The following is a 17,681-nucleotide window of genomic DNA, read 5'->3' on the forward strand; positions in this document are numbered from 1 at the left end:
CTCACACAGACTCCTTCCTCCTTTACGTCCACCCCTCTCACACAGACTCCTTCCTCCTTTACATCCACCCCTCTCACACAGACTCCTTCCTCCTTTACGTCCACCCCTCTCACACAGACTCCTTCCTCCTTTACATCCACCCCTCTCACACAGACTCCTTCCTCCTTTACGTCCACCCCTCTCACACAGACTCCTTCCTCCTTTACATCCACCCCTCTCACACAGACTCCTTCCTCCTTTACGTCCACCCCTCTCACACAGACTCCTTCCTCCTTTACATCCACCCCTCTCACACAGACTCCTTCCTCCTTTACGTCCACCCCTCTCACACAGACTCCTTCCTGCTTTACGTCACTCCTGCCTGGATTCTACCTGTGTGGAGATGCATGGCATGCAGGGTTTGAAAACCGCACCTGAATGTGGTCACACACACGCATGCAAACATGCACACACTAATGCGTGCGTGCGCGCGCACACACACACACACCTCTTCCAACGACTAAAGTAGATTTCCCTCTGCTAGATGCACATGCACTTATTCGCGCGCACACATACACACACACGCACATACACACAGAACCCCCCCCCCACACACAGGCACATACACAGAAACACACAGCATTATTTGTGTACATTGATCTAATCAAATCACATTATATTTGTCACATGGTAAACAACAGGTGTAGACTAACAGTGAAATGCTTACTGACGGGCCCTTCTCAACAATGCAGAGGAATAAATACACAATGAATAACGATAACTATATACACGGGGTACCAGAAACCGAGTCCATGTGCAGGGGTACGAGGTCATTGAGGTAGATATGTACATATATGTAGGGACAAAGTTACTAGGCAACAGGATAGATAATAAACAGTAGCAGCAGCGTACTACTGTATGTGATGAGTTAAAATAATTAGTGCAAAAAGAGGTCAATGCAGATAGTCTGTGTAGCTATTTGGTTAACTATTTAACTAACCATTTAGCAGTCTTATGGCTTGTAGAAGCTGTTCAGGTTCCTGTTGGTTCCATTGTTACTGCTTGCTGTGCTGTAGCAGAGAGAATAGTCTATGACTTGAGTGGCTGGAGTCTTTGACCATTTTTAGGGCATTCCTCTGACACCGCCTGGTATAGAGGTCCTGGAAGGCAGGGAGCTCGGCCCCAGTGATGTACTGGGACGGCCCCGTACACACTGTCCTCTGTAGCGCCTTGCGGTCGTGTGCCGAGCAGTTGCCAGGCTGTGATGCAGCCAGTCAAGATGCTCTCGATGGTGCAGCTGTAGAACGTTTTGAGGATCCGAGGCACCATGCCAAATCTATTCAGCCTCCTGAGGGAGAAGAGACGTAGTCGTGCCTTCTTTACATCTGTTTTGGTGTGTGTGTGTGTAGACCATGTTAATTCCTTAGTGATGTGGTCACCGTGGAACTTGAAGCTCTCGACCCACTCCACTACAGCCCTGCGGATGGGGGCGTGCTCTGCCCTCAGTTTCCTGTAGTCCACGATCAGCTCCTTTGTCTTGCTCACATGGAGGGAGATCAGTGACTAGTCCGTTTTGTACCACATCACCCAGAACAGAGAGAAAAAGAGAAGTGTTTGTGTTCCGAGTGGCGCCCTGTTCTGTTTCTAGTATCTGTGATACACAAAGACTGATGAGAAACACCATGGCTAAGCACAGCTAAAGCCAGTGTGTGTCTTTCTCCCCTAAGCACTTCACCCAACTGGCAAGGTGTTTGGATACCAAGGGCCACAGTGGCTAAGCATCATGGGAACACGAACACACATGCTCCTACACTTATCCAACCATCTAGAACCCTCCACATATCCAACCACCTCGTACCCTCCACATATCAAATCACCTCGTACCCTCCACTTATCCAACCACCTCGTACCCTTCACTTATCCAACCACCTCGTACCCTCCACTTATCCAACCATCTCGTACCCTCCACTTATCCAACCACCTCGTACCCTCCACTTATCCAACTACCTCGTACCCTCCACTTATCCATCCACCTCATACCCTCCACTTATCCATCCACCTCGTACCCTCCACTTATCCAACCACCTCGTACCCTCCACTTATCCAACCACCTCGTACCCTCCACTTATCCAACCACCTCGTACCCTCCACTTATCCAACCACCTCGTAACCTCCACTTATCCAACCACCTCGTACCCTCCACTTATCCAACCACCTCGTACCCTCCACTTATCCAACCACCTCGTACCCTCCACTTATCCAACCACCTTGTACCCTCCACTTATGCATCCACCTCGTACCCTCCACTTATCCAACCACCTCGTACCTTCCACTTATCCAACCACCTCATACCCTCCACTTATCCATCCACCTCGTACCCTCCACTTTTCCATCCACCTCGTACCCTCCACTTATCCAACCACCTCGTACCCTCCACTTATCCAACCACCTCATACCCTCCACTTATCCAACCACCTCGTACCCTCCACTTATCCAACCACCTCATACCCTCCACTTATCCAACTACCTCGTACCCTCCACTTATCCAACCACCTCGTACCCTCCACTTATCCAACCACCTCATACCCTCCACTTATCCATCCACCTCGTACCCTCCACTTATCCAACCACCTCGTACCCTCCACTTATCCAACCACCTCATACCCTCCACTTATCCAACCACCTCGTACCCTCCACTTATCCAACCACCTCGTACCCTCCACTTATCCAACCACCTCATACCCTCCACTTATCCAACCACCTCGTACCCTCCACTTATCAGTCCATCTCTGCACCGTCACTGCCCTCCAGGTTTGGGCTCAATGTCATTTCAAGTCAGTCGACTTACAGTGCATTCGGAAAGTATTCAGATCCCTCACATTTTGTTACTAGTTTTTTTCCCTGATCAATCTACACACTATACCCCATAATGACAAAGCGAAAACAGGTTTTTAGAAATTCTTGCTGATGTATTAAAGATAAAAGCTGAAGTTATTTACATAGGTATTCAGACTCTTTGATATGAGACTCGAAATTGAGTTCAGGTGCATCCTGTTAACATTGATCATCCTTGATGTTTCTACATCTTGATTGGAGTCCACCTGTGGTCAATTCAATTGATTGGACATGATTTGGAAAGGCACACACCTGTCTATATAAGGTCCCACAGTTGACAGTGTATGTCAGAGAAAAAACCAAGCCATGAGGTCGAAGGAATTGTCCGTAGAGCTCAGAGACAGGATTGTGCACAGATCTTGGCAAGGGTACCAAAAAATGTCTGCAGCATTGAAGGTCCCCAAGAACACAGTTGCCTCCATCATTCTTAAATGGAAGAAGTTTGGAACCACCTATGACTCTTCCTAGAGCTGGCTGCCCAGCCAAACTGAGAAATCAGGGGAGAAGGGCCTTGGTCAGGGAGGTAACCAAGAACCCGATGGTCACTCTGACAGAGCTCCAGAGTTCCTCTGTGGTGATGGGAGAACCTTTAAGAAGAACAACCATATCTGCAGCACTCCACTAATCAGCTTTTATGGTTGAATGGCCTGATGGAAGCCACTCCTCAGTAAAAGGCACATGACGGCCAGCTTGGAGTTTGCCGAAAGGCACCACAAGATTCTCTGCTCTGATGAAACCAAGATTGAACTCTTTGACCTGAATGCCAAGCGTCACGTCTGGAGAAAACCTGGCACCATCCCTATGGTGAAGCATGGTGGTGACAGCATCATGCTGTGGGGATCTTTTTCATTGGCAGGGACTGGGAGACTAGTAAGGATCGAGGGAAAGATGGACGGAGCAAAGTACAGAGAGATCCTTGATGAAAACCTGCTCCAGAGCGCTCAGGACCTCAGACTGGGGCGAAGGTTCACCTTCCAATGGGCCAAATACCCTAAACACACAGCCAAGACAATGCATGAAGAATGGCTTTGGAACAAAACTCTGAATGTCCTTGAGTGGCCTAGCCAGAGCCCGGACTTGAGCCCGATCAAAGATCTCTGGAGAGACCTGAAAATAGCTGTGCAGCGATGCTCCCCATCCAACCTGACAGAGCTTGAGAGGAACTGCAGAGAGGATTGGGAGAATCTCCCCGAATACAGATGTGCCAAGCTTGTAGCGTCATACCCAAGAAGACTCTGGGCTTTAATCGCTGCTAAAGGTGCTTCAACAAAGTCCTGAGTAAAGTGTCTGAATACTTATGTAAATGTGAGATTTCAGTTTATTTTTTATTTTGAATACATTTGAAAAATGTTCTAAAAACCTGTTTTTGTTTCATCATTATGGGGTATTATGGGGTATTGTGATGTCATTATGGGTTATTGTGATGTCATTATGGAGTATTGTGATGTCATTATGGGGTATTGTGTGTAGATTGATGAGGAAAAAAAGATTTAATCCATTAACGTAACAAAATGTGGAAGTCAAGGGGTCTTAATACTGTATAGCCTAGGTTGACATATATTATATTAATATATAGCCTAGGTTGACATATATTATATTAATATATAGCCTAGATTGACATATAATATTATATAAATATATAGCCTAGATTGACATATAATTTTATATAAATATGTAGCCTAGATTGACATATAATATTATATAAATATATAGCCTAGATTGACATATAATATTATATATATATATAGCATATTGCTTATATGGTTCCTATCCAATCCATTAATCCTATACAGATCTAAGTTCATAGGCGCAGGGACAAGAGGTTAATGTGTCATTTTTGTGTCCCTGTTATCAAATTGGGCCTGTAGAGTGGAAATGATAACGTGTGTTTGTCCTTCTCCCTCCTAGCAAATCATGAAGGACCGGTGGATAAACGCCGGCTGTGAAGAGGATGAGATGAAGCCCTTCGTGGAACCAGAAACGGACATCACGGACCAGAAGAGAATAGGTACACTGACTCGAGCACTCCTCTGTGTACCAGCCACTCCCATTTCTCTTCCTTGGATAGGTGTAAATAAACAGTGTGGTGGTGGAGCTTCCACCTTATAGGTTTGCAAACATCAACAGGAAGGGTTAGGGAGCGAATCAGGGACCATCTTTACATGTGTACCCATACTTATGAATATAGATAATGACTTTATTAAAACCAGGAATGGGCAGCCTCCTCATGGAGAGTTGCCGAGTATACAGGCTTTTGTCCCAGCCCTGCTCTAACACAAAATGATTATACTAATCAAGGTCCTGAGGAGACGCTGATTAGTAGAACTGCACGTCCGCTAGCTCTTCAGGAGGAAGGTTGGTTAATGCTGAAATAATAATAATAATAAAAAACAGAAAATCAGAACTGAGACATACTAGATGGAATAAGACTATCTAGTTACACTTTGACCCCTGTAGGTACATGCATCAAATCAAATGTTATTGGTCACATATACACATAGTTAGAGGATGTTATTGGTCACATATACACGTAGTTAGAGGATGTTATTGGTCACATATACACATAGTTAGAGGATGTTATTGGTCACATATACACATAGTTAGAGGATGTTATTTGTCACATATACACATAGTTAGAGGATGTTATTGGTCACATATACACATAGTTAGAGGATGTTATTGCGAGTGTAGCGAAGTGCTTGTAAATGAAGATTTACGTCACTTAGAACTCATGTGGTTCTATAGGTAGTATTCTCAATGCGTAACTATCAGATGACGAACTGTATCAGCTGTATCAGCTGCTAGGAACTCTTATTTGTTGGTTGGTTGCAGGAGGGAGTGGATAGGTTGGCACATGTATTAGGGGGAGCCTGCCTGTGTTGCGGGCTAGCCTGGCATGCTGTGCCCAACGTGAGCGTGGCGGACCTGGATTGTTTTCAGACACCCACGGCCTAGTACTCCACTCAGACATGCACACAGTCATTAAAAAACACACTTGACCACGCATTAACACAATCACACTCTGTAACACACAGTCATTAAAATGTATGTGTGCATGCACACACACACACATACACGCACACAGATCCAGGAGTCGATACAGTCTGGCAGGCCTTGTTCTTTCCACTCGCACCCCGCTCTCCCTCACCCCATACATGTTGATGCCAGCATTGATCTGCTCCTACCATGCCCTCTGTCTGTTGATGCCAGCATTGATCTGCTCCTACCATGCCCTCACTCAGCACTGATGATAGAGAGAATGAGTTGTTGTTTCACCAGCCATCAGTGCTCTCTCTCTCTCTCTCTCTCTCTCTGTCTCTCTCTCTCTCTGATGTATGCAGTATGTTGTTGCAGTACATCCAATTTCCCCTTGTGGGATTAATAAAGTTAATTAAATTAAATTCAAACACATTGCCCTCGCGGCCTAGTATTTTGGTTCCAAATAGGAAATGGGGATATATGTTCACACGGTCTCAGCCAATGGCGTTTTTTTTAAATGATTGGTTAGAAACCACAAGGGAGAGACAGGAAAGTTGACAGAGGGTTTGTGTCAAAAGGGTATGGGCTGGATTTGAAGGCAGCATCCCTAACCGCTAGACAACCCCAGGCTGCAGCCTATTGGGTGTCTAATGCTAACAGCTGTCCTTTCCCGCTCCTGTTCTCCTGCAGACATCATGGTGGGGATGGGCTACACTCGGGAGGAGGTGACTGAGTCTCTAACCAGGATGAAGTACGATGAGATCACCGCCACCTACCTGCTACTGGGAAGGAAGTCCACAGAGGTAAGGGGAGACCTGGCCATGTCTGAAAGTGCTGGCTCTAGCATGTATTAGTTCTTGGTCTTGGTTTCTGTCTGACATTTTTGGCAAGTGCACAAGTGCAATTAAATGCAAAATACTGTACCTGAAGTGATTGCGCTTTCAAAATGTCTCTCTTTCTTTTAAGATCTACTTATTGAAATGAATATATATATATATTATTAACCCATCCTCTTCTGAGGACACAAATATGTTTATCTGTTATAACAGCTTTTTTTCTACATATACATACATTTTACAAATCACACATTACATCACATAACAATAATACATTACCGAACATGAGCTCTTAATCCCACCCCTCAACCACCCTCAGCCCATCCCACCTATCACCATAGACCTCAGCTCTTTAATCCCGCCCCTCAGCCCATCCCACCTATCACCATAGTCCACCCTCGTTTGGTTTCCATGTGCAGTATATTTTTTAATTGTGTTGTGATGTTTTACATACATTTTGAACCTTTCTAATCGTATATTATCCACAGATTGTGAGCTAAAGATGAAAATCTTTCCTACGAGTATTATTATATTATATTATAGATTGATTACTATGGCTTTCCAAATGGCCAAACACTGCAATTTGTAAGGAGACAACGGACATCCTTGTTTTTCTCCTCTTAACAGTTCAATACTTTTTGAGTAGTAACCATTATTTACTATTTTACACCTGGGGTTGCTGTACATAACTTTAACCCATTGTATAAGAGATTCACCAAAATTAAAGTAGTCCAGGCATTTATGTATAAATTCTAGTCGTACTTTATCAAACGCCTTTTCAAAATCTGCTATGAAGACCAGGACAGGTATCTTTTATGTTTCATTGTCACATATTATCTCAAATATATTGTCCATGTAAAAAATCTGTCTGATCAGGATTAACAATATCTGGTAAAACCTTTTTATTCTATGTGCTATGCATTTCACCAGGATTGCCTGGAGTCCTCTTACACATTTCACCAGGAGTTTCTGGAGGCCTCTAACACATTTCACCAGGATTGCCTGGAGGTCTCTTACACATTTCACCAGGAGTTTCTGGAGGCCTCTAACACATTTCACCAGGATTGCCTGGAGGCCTCTAACACATTTCACCAGGATTGCCTGGAGGTCTCTTACACATTTCAACAGGATTTTCTAGAGCCTCTTACACATTTCAACAGGATTTTCTAGAGCCTCTTACACATTTCAACAGGATTTTCTAGAGCCTCTTACACATTTCAACAGGATTTTCTAGAGCCTCTTACACATTTCACCAGGGTTTTCTAGAGCCTCTTACACATTTCAACAGGATTTTCTAGAGCCTCTTACACATTTCAACAGGATTTTCTAGAGCCTCTTACACATTTCACCAGGGTTTTCTAGAGCCTCTTACACATTTCAACAGGATTTTCTAGAGCCTCTTACACATTTCACCAGGGTTTTCTAGAGCCTCTTACACATTTCAACAGGATTTTCTAGAGCCTCTTACACATTTCAACAGGATTTTCTAGAGCCTCTTACACATTTCAACAGGATTTTCTAGAGCCTCTTACACATTTCAACAGGATTTTCTAGAGCCTCTTACACATTTCACCAGGGTTTTCTAGAGCCTCTTACACATTTCAACAGGATTTTCTAGAGCCTCTTACACATTTCAACAGGATTTTCTAGAGCCTCTTACACATTTCAACAGGATTTTCTAGAGCCTCTTACACATTTCACCAGGGTTTTCTAGAGCCTCTTACACATTTCAACAGGATTTTCTAGAGCCTCTTACACATTTCAACAGGATTTTCTAGAGCCTCTTACACATTTCAACAGGATTTTCTAGAGCCTCTTACACGTTTCACCAGGGTTTTCTAGAGCCTCTTACACATTTCAACAGGATTTTCTAGAGCCTCTTACACATTTCAACAGGATTTTCTAGAGCCTCTTACACATTTCACCAGGGTTTTCTAGAGCCTCTTACACATTTCACCAGGGTTTTCTAGAGCCTCTTACACATTTCAACAGGATTTTCTAGAGCCTCTTACACATTTCAACAGGATTTTCTAGAGCCTCTTACACATTTCACCAGGGTTTTCTAGAGCCTCTTACACATTTCAACAGGATTTTCTAGAGCCTCTTACACATTTCAACAGGATTTTCTAGAGCCTCTTACACATTTCAACAGGATTTTCTAGAGCCTCTTACACATTTCAACAGGATTTTCTAGAGCCTCTTACACATTTCAACAGGATTTTCTAGAGCCTCTTACACATTTCAACAGGATTTTCTAGAGCCTCTTACACATTTCACCAGGGTTTTCTAGAGCCTCTTACACATTTCAACAGGATTTTCTAGAGCCTCTTACACATTTCAACAGGATTTTCTAGAGCCTCTTACACATTTCAACAGGATTTTCTAGAGCCTCTTACACATTTCAACAGGATTTTCTAAAGCCTCTTACACATTTCAACAGGATTTTCTAGAGCCTCTTACACATTTCACCAGGGTTTTCTAGAGCCTCTTACACATTTCAACAGGATTTTCTAGAGCCTCTTACACATTTCAACAGGATTTTCTAGAGCCTCTTACACATTTCACCAGGGTTTTCTAGAGCCTCTTACACATTTCACCAGGGTTTTCTAGAGCCTCTTACACATTTCAACAGGATTTTCTAGAGCCTCTTACACATTTCAACAGGATTTTCTAGAGCCTCTTACACATTTCACCAGGGTTTTCTAGAGCCTCTTATACATTTCACCAGGGTTTTCTAGAGCCTCTTACACATTTCAACAGGATTTTCTAGAGCCTCTTACACATTTCAACAGGATTTTCTAGAGCCTCTTACACATTTCAACAGGATTTTCTAGAGCCTCTTACACATTTCAACAGGATTTTCTAGAGCCTCTTACACATTTCAACAGGATTTTCTAGAGCCTCTTACACATTTCACCAGGGTTTTCTAGAGCCTCTTACACATTTCAACAGGATTTTCTAGAGACTCTTACACATTTCACTAAGTGTAAGAGGTCTCCAGTTTTTTTTAAATGGACTGGATCATTATTGGGGCGGCAGGGTAGCCTAGTGGTTAGAGAGTTGGACTAGTAACCGGAAGGTTGCAAGTTCAAACCCCCGAGTGCCCCTGAACACTGTTCCTAGGCCGTCATTGAAAATAAGAATTTGTTCTTAACTGACTTGCCTGACTTGCCTAAATAAAGATAAAATAAAATACAATTATACTTACCACCTGGGTCCTGTTTCAGTACTAATGAAATCAGACCCTCTTGAGTACCCGAAAGTCTATAATTTGTATAGGAGTAGTTTAAACATGCTAAAAATGTATCTTTGAGTACAAATAATGTATCTTTGAGTACAAAAGGTCAGATATACTGACCTACCTCTACTGGTATATCATCAAGCCATGGTGTTTTTAAACACTAAAAGGATTTAATTGCCTCAAGAAGTTCCTCCTCTGTAAGTTGACCTTCACACAGGTCTTTCAGTACATTTGTTAATTTTACATTATTATTATTAGGAAATAAATCCTTACCTCATTCAGTGGAGATGGAGACTGAAAATAAAACATATGCTTAACATATAATATGATGAATCATGGATGACTCCATTTGTAACTAGTTTCTGTAAATTATTTTTGGTAGCATTACTATGTTGAAGATTCAAGAAAAATGTAGTGCATTTTTCAATATTTTCCATCCAACACAACATGTGCGTTTCTCAATATGCACACTACTGCATTTCGAGCACGCAAACTGGAGCACACAATGGTCAGAGTATGGAACACGTACTCTGTACACATTTCGAAGGATGCATCGACGCACGCTTCAACTAAATTCCCAGGATTGTTGATGTAATATGACACAACCATGTAAAACATGATGAAACATCTCTTAAACCAATAGCCAACGGTTTTCGAGCTGAAGCAAAAGAAAATAAACTCTGACTTCGAAGTGAACTGTTGCCAATTCACATCTCATATGTTGCCTGACTAGAATATTTTATCTTGATATAGTAATAAATACATACTATGTTAATTTAGCATGTCTACCTGCCTATAATACCCACTGTAGTGTGCGTAGAGCGCAGGCTAACTGACAAAGAATTGGTAGCTAGCTAGCTAGCCATAAAGAATTCGTAGCTTACCGTTGGCCTATCTACATTGCATTACAACATTAGTTTTAGGTCGTTTTGTACATGTAAAAGTAGCTTGCTTCTCATATGTAAATTCTTATGCAGTTGTATGCATATTGAGAAACACACACTGAGTGACTTTTTTGTCACAAAATGGCACAGATCTGCGCATAAAATACAGTAGAACTCATTTTAATCTGCAGTGTGATTTAAGTGTAAGCTTTTCTTCTCTCCCCCTCTTTCCTAGTTGGAGGTTAGTGACTCCAGTTCTAGCAGTAATCTGTCTCTGGCCAAGGCGCGGCCCGCCAGCGAGCACAACAACAACGGCCAGTCTCCGGCGCACCTCAAGGCCCAGCGGTCCATCTCCGGCACCCAGAAACAGAGACGCTACAGCGACCAGGGTGAGAGGGTGGGAGAAGATGGCGCGGGGAGGATAGGGAGGAAGGGGTGATGTAAGTGGGACAGGATGAAGGAGGGAGAGCGAGGAAGAACCCATGAAAGGGGGAGATAAGAGACACAGGAGAAGGAGGGGAGATGCAGGGGAGGAGGAGGACACAGAGGAGGAGGGGAGGCATTGAGAGGAGAAGGAGGAGGGAAGGCATTGAGAGGAGGAGAAGGAGGAGGGGAGGCATTGAGAGGAGAAGGAGAAGGGGAGACATTGAGAGGAGGAGGAGGAGTAAGGGGGTCATGAAGGAGGGAAAGGGGGATAAGTGTTATAGGAAGAGCGATGTGAACATCCAATGCACCACAGTTCTCATTGTAACTCCACACTCATCCATGTGTGTCTCTCCCTCCCTCCATCCAGCCGGTCCGTCCATTCCCTCGGTGGGCTACCCCAAGAGGAGCCAGACCACCTCGGATGACAACGGCGACCACAAAGAGGACGAGGGTGCCCAGCCACGGAAGTCTGTTTCACCAGGCGGGCGTGGTGGCAGCGGTGCCCCTGCCAGTCCCCTATTGGGTAACGCCAACAACCCTAACAAGGCCGACATCCCCGACCGCAAGAAGGGCTCCACCACACCCAGCGTGAGTACACCGAGAGTACACAGAATATGTATACACACGCATCCGCACACCAACCACGCACACACACACACACACACACACACACACACACACACACACACACACACACACACACACTCAGTCACTCACAAGGTTTTTGGGCTTGATGTCAATGTCTGTGTCTAAAATCTGTCTTGACTTCTACTTACTAAAACTATACACTGTGTACTAATCTTACTACATACAGTGCCTTCGGAAAGTATTCAGACCCCTTGACTTTTTCCACATTTTGCTAAGTTACAGCCTTATTGGTTTAAATACATATAAAAAAAATATGCAATCTACATACAATACCCTATAATGACAAAGCAAAAACTGTTTTTTAGACATTTTTGCAAATTTATTAAAATAAAAAAATAAAAAAACAGAAATACCTTATTTACATAAGTATTCAGACCCTTTGATATGAGACTCGAAATTGAGCACAAATTCAATTGAGTTGACAGCGCAGGTCAGAGCAATAATCAACCCATGAGGTCGAGGAAGTTGTCCGTAGAGCTCAGATACAGGATTGTGTCGAGTCACAGATCTGGGGAAGGGTACCAAAAAATGTCTGCAGCATTAAAGGTCCCCAAGAACACAGTGGCATCCATAATTCTAAAATGGAAGAAGTTTGGAACCACCAAGACTCTTCCTAGAGCTGGCCGCCCGGCCAAACTGAGCAATCGGAGGAGAAGGGCCTTGGTCAGGGAGACAACCAAGAACCCGATGGTCACTCTGAAAGAGCTCTAGAGTTCCTCTGAGGAACTGCAGCATTCCACCAATCAGGCCTTTATGGTAAAGTGGCCAGATGGAAGCCACTCCTTAGTAAAAGGCACATGACAGCCCGCTTGGAGTTTGCCAAAAGACACCTAAAGGACCATGAGAAACAAGATGCTCTGGTCTGATTAAACCAAGATTGAACTCTTTGGCCTCAATGCCAAGTGTCACCTATGGAGGAAACCTGGCACCATCCCTACGGTAAAGCATGGTGGTGGCAGCATTATGCTGTGGGGATGTTTTTCAGTGGCAGGGACTGGGAGACTAGTCAGGATCGAGGCAAAGATGAATGGAGCAAAGTACAGAGAGATCCTTGATGAAAACCTGCTCCAGAGCGCTCAGGACCTCAGACTGGGCGAAGGTTCACCTTCCAACAGCACAATGACCCTAAGCATACAGCCAAGACAATGCATGAATGGCTTTGGGACAAGTCTCTGAATGTCTTTGAGTGGCCCAGCCAGACCCCGGACTTGAACCCAATTGAACATGTCTGAAAAGACCTGAAAATAGCTGTGCAGCAACACTCCTCATCCAAGCTGACAGAGCTTGAGAGGATCTGCAGAGAAGAATGGGAGAAACTCCCCAAATACAGGTGTGCCAAGCTTGTAGCGTCATACCCAAGACTCGAGGTTGTAATCGCTGCCAAAGTTGCTTCAACAAAGTACTGAGTAAAGGGTCTGAATACTTACAAAAATGTGATATTTCATATTTTTTTATGTATATAAAATTTGCTTAAATGTATAAAAACCTGTGTTTGCTTTGTCATTATGGGGTTTTGTGATGTTATTATGGGGTATAGTGTGTAGATTGATGAGGGGAAAAAACAATTTAGTCAATTTTCGAATAAGGCTGTAACGTAACAAAATGTGGGTCTTAATACTGTATTGTATAGAACGTACTGTTTAGTACAAATGTATGCAGTAAGCAACAAATATCCACGTAATAGGCTCACCCACACTGAGAATACGTCATCTAATGCGCAATTGCGTTGTTTCCCGCCATTTGTTGGCATCTAATTATCAGCTGATTCTTCAGCTGTTGTCAAACACACGTAGGTCTGAACATACCCTTCTCTTTGTCGAATGGGGTGCAGGGAATTCTACTAGATGAAAAGCTAAATGAGTATGACATCCTGGCATTTAAAGAATACAATATTTTCAAATACAATCATTTCGCATACTCAATCAGCATACTATTTTAAATATAAGTATGGATATCTGGGTATGGATATTTGGCCACACACTCACTCACAGGGTAGCTTTTTTGGGCTTGATGATCAATGTCGAAGAGGGGTCGAGATAGTGTTTACAGCATTTGTACCGGGCCTCACAAGAAACATAGTGTTTACAGCATTTGTACTGGGCCTCACAAGAAACATAGTGTTTAGGGCAGTATCTTCTCTTGTCATTTCTTTCTTTGGTTTATTTATTGATTTTTCTTTCTGTCTCTGTCTGTCACTATACTTCTCACCTTCCATCCTCACCATCTCTCTCTCGCAATTAAATTGACGAAACCGTTGACACGCCAAAGCACAACGGTGACAACAAGCTTGTGTTAAAAAATAAAAAAAAACAGCAATACGGTTGCAGTTATGAATTCCTCTCTCTGTTTCACTCACTCCCTCCTTTCATCATCCTCTCTCCCTCCTTTCATCACCCTCTCTCTCTTTCACTCTCTCTTGCATCACCTGCTTTTTTTCACTCTCTCCCTCCTTTCACTCTCTCCCTCCTTTCATCACCCTCTCTCTCTTTCACTCTCTCTCTTGCATCACCCTCTCTCTTTCACTCTCTCCCTCCTTTCATCACCCTCTCTCTTTCACTCTCTTGCATCACCCTCTCTTTCACTCTCTCCCTCCTTTCATCACCCTCTCCCTCCTTTCATCACCCTCTCTCTCTTTCACCCTCTCCCTCCTTTCATCACCCTCTCTCTCTTTCACTCACTCCCTCCTTTCATCACCCTCTCCCTCCTTTCATCACCCTCTCTCTCTTTCACTCACTCCCTCCTTTCATCACCCTCTCCCTCCTTTCATCACCCTCTCTCTCTTTCACTCACTCCCTCCTTTCATCATCCTCTCTCTCTTTCACCCTCTCCCTCCTTTCATCATCCTCTCTCTCTTTCACCCTCTCCCTCCTTTCATCACCCTCTCTCTCTTTCACCCTCTCCCTCCTTTCATCACCCTCTCTCTCTTTCACTCTCTCCCTCCTTTCATCACCCTCTCCCTCCTTTCATCACCCTCTCTCTTTCACCCTCTCCCTCCTTTCATCACCCTCTCTCTCTTTCACTCTCTCCCTCCTTTCATCACCCTCTCCCTCCTTTCATCACCCTCTCTCTTTCACCCTCTCCCTCCTTTCATCACCCTCTCTCTTTCACTCTCTCCCTCCTTTCATCACCATCTCTCTCTTTTACTCTCGTTCACTCTCTCTCTCCTTTCACCACCATCTCTCCTTCCTTTCACTCTCTCCCTCCTTTCATCACCCTCTCTCTCTTTTACTCTCGTTCACTCTCTGCCTCCTTTCATCACCCTCTTTCTCTCTCTCTCCCTCCAGACTAACTCCACATCAGGGGGCATGAGAAGGAGGAACACGTATGTGTGTAGTGAGAGGAATGCCTCGGACCGCCACTCTGTCATCCAGAACGGAAAAGAAAACAGGTGAGGCTCTGTCTGTCCCGTTGTCCCTCCTAGCCTGCAGCAGCTACATACACCACCCTGACCACACTGTACAAGATTCAGGTCTTGAAGATGATGTTCTAGTTTAGGTTGTTGTTTTACTAAAGGAAGGCCCCGTTCTTCATCATCATCATCATTATACACACATTTTTTCTTCTGTGAAATAGCCATGCTCAAAAAAAACATTGGTTTAGAATCACAGAGATGCTACATTGGGGCCTATTAATGTCCAGCTCAATATAAATTACACTGTATAATTTACCTTTAGTCATTGGCCTATTTGAAAGGACTCTATCATAATTGGAACAGAGTAGTTGTGTCAGATACATTTTAAAAAAGCACATGTGAACGGCACTCTTGTGTTGTTCAAAAATACAAGAGATAAAATTAATAAATAAAATGGTATTTATCACATGCGCCGAATACAAGTGTAGACTTGACTGGGAAATGCTTACGAGCCCTTTCCCAACAATGCAGAGTTAAAAAGTAAGACAAATTAGCAGAAACATTTTAAAGGAAATACTAACACAATAAAATAACAATAACGAGGCTAAATACAAGGGGTACTGGTACCGAGTCAATGTGCCCTGGTACAAGGCAGCTGAGGTAGTTGAGGTATTATGTACATGTAGGCAGGGGTAAAAGTGACTAGGTAATCAGGGTAGATAATAAACAGAGTAGCAGCAGGGTATGTGAAGAGTGTTAAAGTGTGTGTGTGTGTGTGGCGTCAATATGCGTGTATGTTTTAAGTGTGTGTAAGCATATAGTATGTAGTGCGTGTGTGTCAGTGTAGTATGTGTGAGTGTGTGGGTGAGTGTGCATAGAGCCGGTGCAAGAGAGTCAGTACAAATAGTCAGCGTGGCCATTTGATTAACTGTTCAGCAGTCTTATGGCTTGGGGGTAGAAGCTATTCAGGAGCCTTTTGGTCCCAGACTTGGCGCTCCTGTACCGCTTGGCTTGCAGTAGCAGAGAGAACAGTCTATGACTGTTCTGGAATCCATTTTTAGTGATGTGGACACTGAGGAACTTGAAGCTCTCAACCCATTCCACTACAGCCCCGTTGATGTGAATGCGGCGCCCCCCAGTTTCCTGTAGTCCATAATTAGCTTGCTTGTCATGCTGACATTGAGGGAGAGGTTGTTGTCCTGGTACTACACTGCCAGGTCTCTGACCTCCTCCCTTTTGGCTGGAGCATTGTCGTCAGTGATCAGGTCTAGCACCGTTGTGTCAACTGCAAACTTAATGACGGTGTTGGAGTCGTGCTTGGCCATGTAGTTGTGGGTGAACAGGGAATACAGGAGGGGACTAAGCACGCACCCTTGAGGGGCCCACGTGTTGAGGGTCAGCATGGTGGATGCGTTGTTGCCTACCCTCACCAGCTGGGGGCGGTCTGTCAGAAAGTCCAGGATCCAGCAGAGGGAGGTGTTCAGTCCCAGGGTCAGCTTAGTGATGAGCTTGGAGGGCACTATATTGTTGCACGCTGAGCTTGGTGGTCTGCTTGAAACATGTAGGTATTACAGGGTCAGAACGAGGTTAAAAATGGCAGTGAAGACGCATTACAGCTGAGTACGCATCCTGGTAATCCGTCTGGCCCTGCGGCCCTGTGAATGTTAAGCTGTTTAAAGGTCTTACTCACACCGGCTATGGAGAGCTTGATCACACAGTTGTCCAGAAATGCTGGTGCGCTCAAGCATGGTTCAGTGTTGCTAGCCTCGAAGCGAGCGTTTGAAGGCATTTAGCTCGTCTGGTAGGCTCACGTCACTGGCAAGCTCGCGGCTAGGTTTCCCTTTGTAATCCGTGATAGTTTTCAAGCCCTGCCACATCCGACGAGTGTCAGAGCAGATGTAGTAGGATTCGATCTTAGTCCTGTATTGACGCTTTCCATGTTTTATTTCTTATAAGGGTCCGGATTAGTGTCCCGCTCCTTGAAAGTGGCAGCTCTAGCCTTTAGCTCAGTGCGGATGTTGCCTGTAATCCATGGCTTCTGGTTGAGATATGTACGTACGGTCACTGTGGGGGTGTCGTCGTTGTCAATGCACTTATTAATGAAGCCGGTGACTGATGTGGTAAACTCCTCAACGTTATCGGACGATTCCCAGAACATATTCCATTCTGTGCTAGCGAAACAGTCCTGTAGCTTAGCATCCGCTTCATCGGACCAATTCTGTATTGAGTGCCTCATTGGTACTTCCTGTTTGAGTTTTTGCTTATAGACAGGAATCAGGATGGTAGAGTTATGGTCAGATTTTACAAATGGAGGGCGAGAGAGAGCTTTGTATGCGTCTCTGTGTGTGGAGTAAAGGCGATCTAGAGGTTTTTTTTCGTCTCTAGATGCACAGGTGACATACTGGTTGAGATTAGTGAAAACAAATTTACGTTTCCTGCAT

The 17,681-nt window shown here is 44.2% G+C and overlaps 1 protein-coding gene across 15 annotated transcripts in view; it reads left to right on the forward strand.

Moving 5' to 3' along the window:
• The window catches only part of LOC139414927 (MAP/microtubule affinity-regulating kinase 3-like), a 109,986-nt gene that overhangs the window by 78,333 nt on the left and 13,972 nt on the right, over positions 1-17,681 (forward strand). For all 15 annotated transcript variants that reach the window (XR_011634916.1, XM_071162573.1, XM_071162566.1 and 12 more), the window contains exons 10-14: positions 4,783-4,882; positions 6,544-6,656; positions 11,050-11,203; positions 11,608-11,828; positions 15,173-15,276. Coding sequence is in view for 14 of the 15 variants with exons in the window: in XM_071162573.1 (XP_071018674.1) it covers positions 4,783-4,882; positions 6,544-6,656; positions 11,050-11,203; positions 11,608-11,828; positions 15,173-15,276 (692 nt within the window). In the remaining variant the exon portion in view is untranslated. The remainder of the gene's footprint in view (positions 1-4,782; positions 4,883-6,543; positions 6,657-11,049; positions 11,204-11,607; positions 11,829-15,172; positions 15,277-17,681) is intronic.

Source organism: Oncorhynchus clarkii, chromosome 8 (assembly GCF_045791955.1).
Source record: "Oncorhynchus clarkii lewisi isolate Uvic-CL-2024 chromosome 8, UVic_Ocla_1.0, whole genome shotgun sequence".
NCBI lineage: Eukaryota > Metazoa > Chordata > Actinopteri > Salmoniformes > Salmonidae > Oncorhynchus > Oncorhynchus clarkii.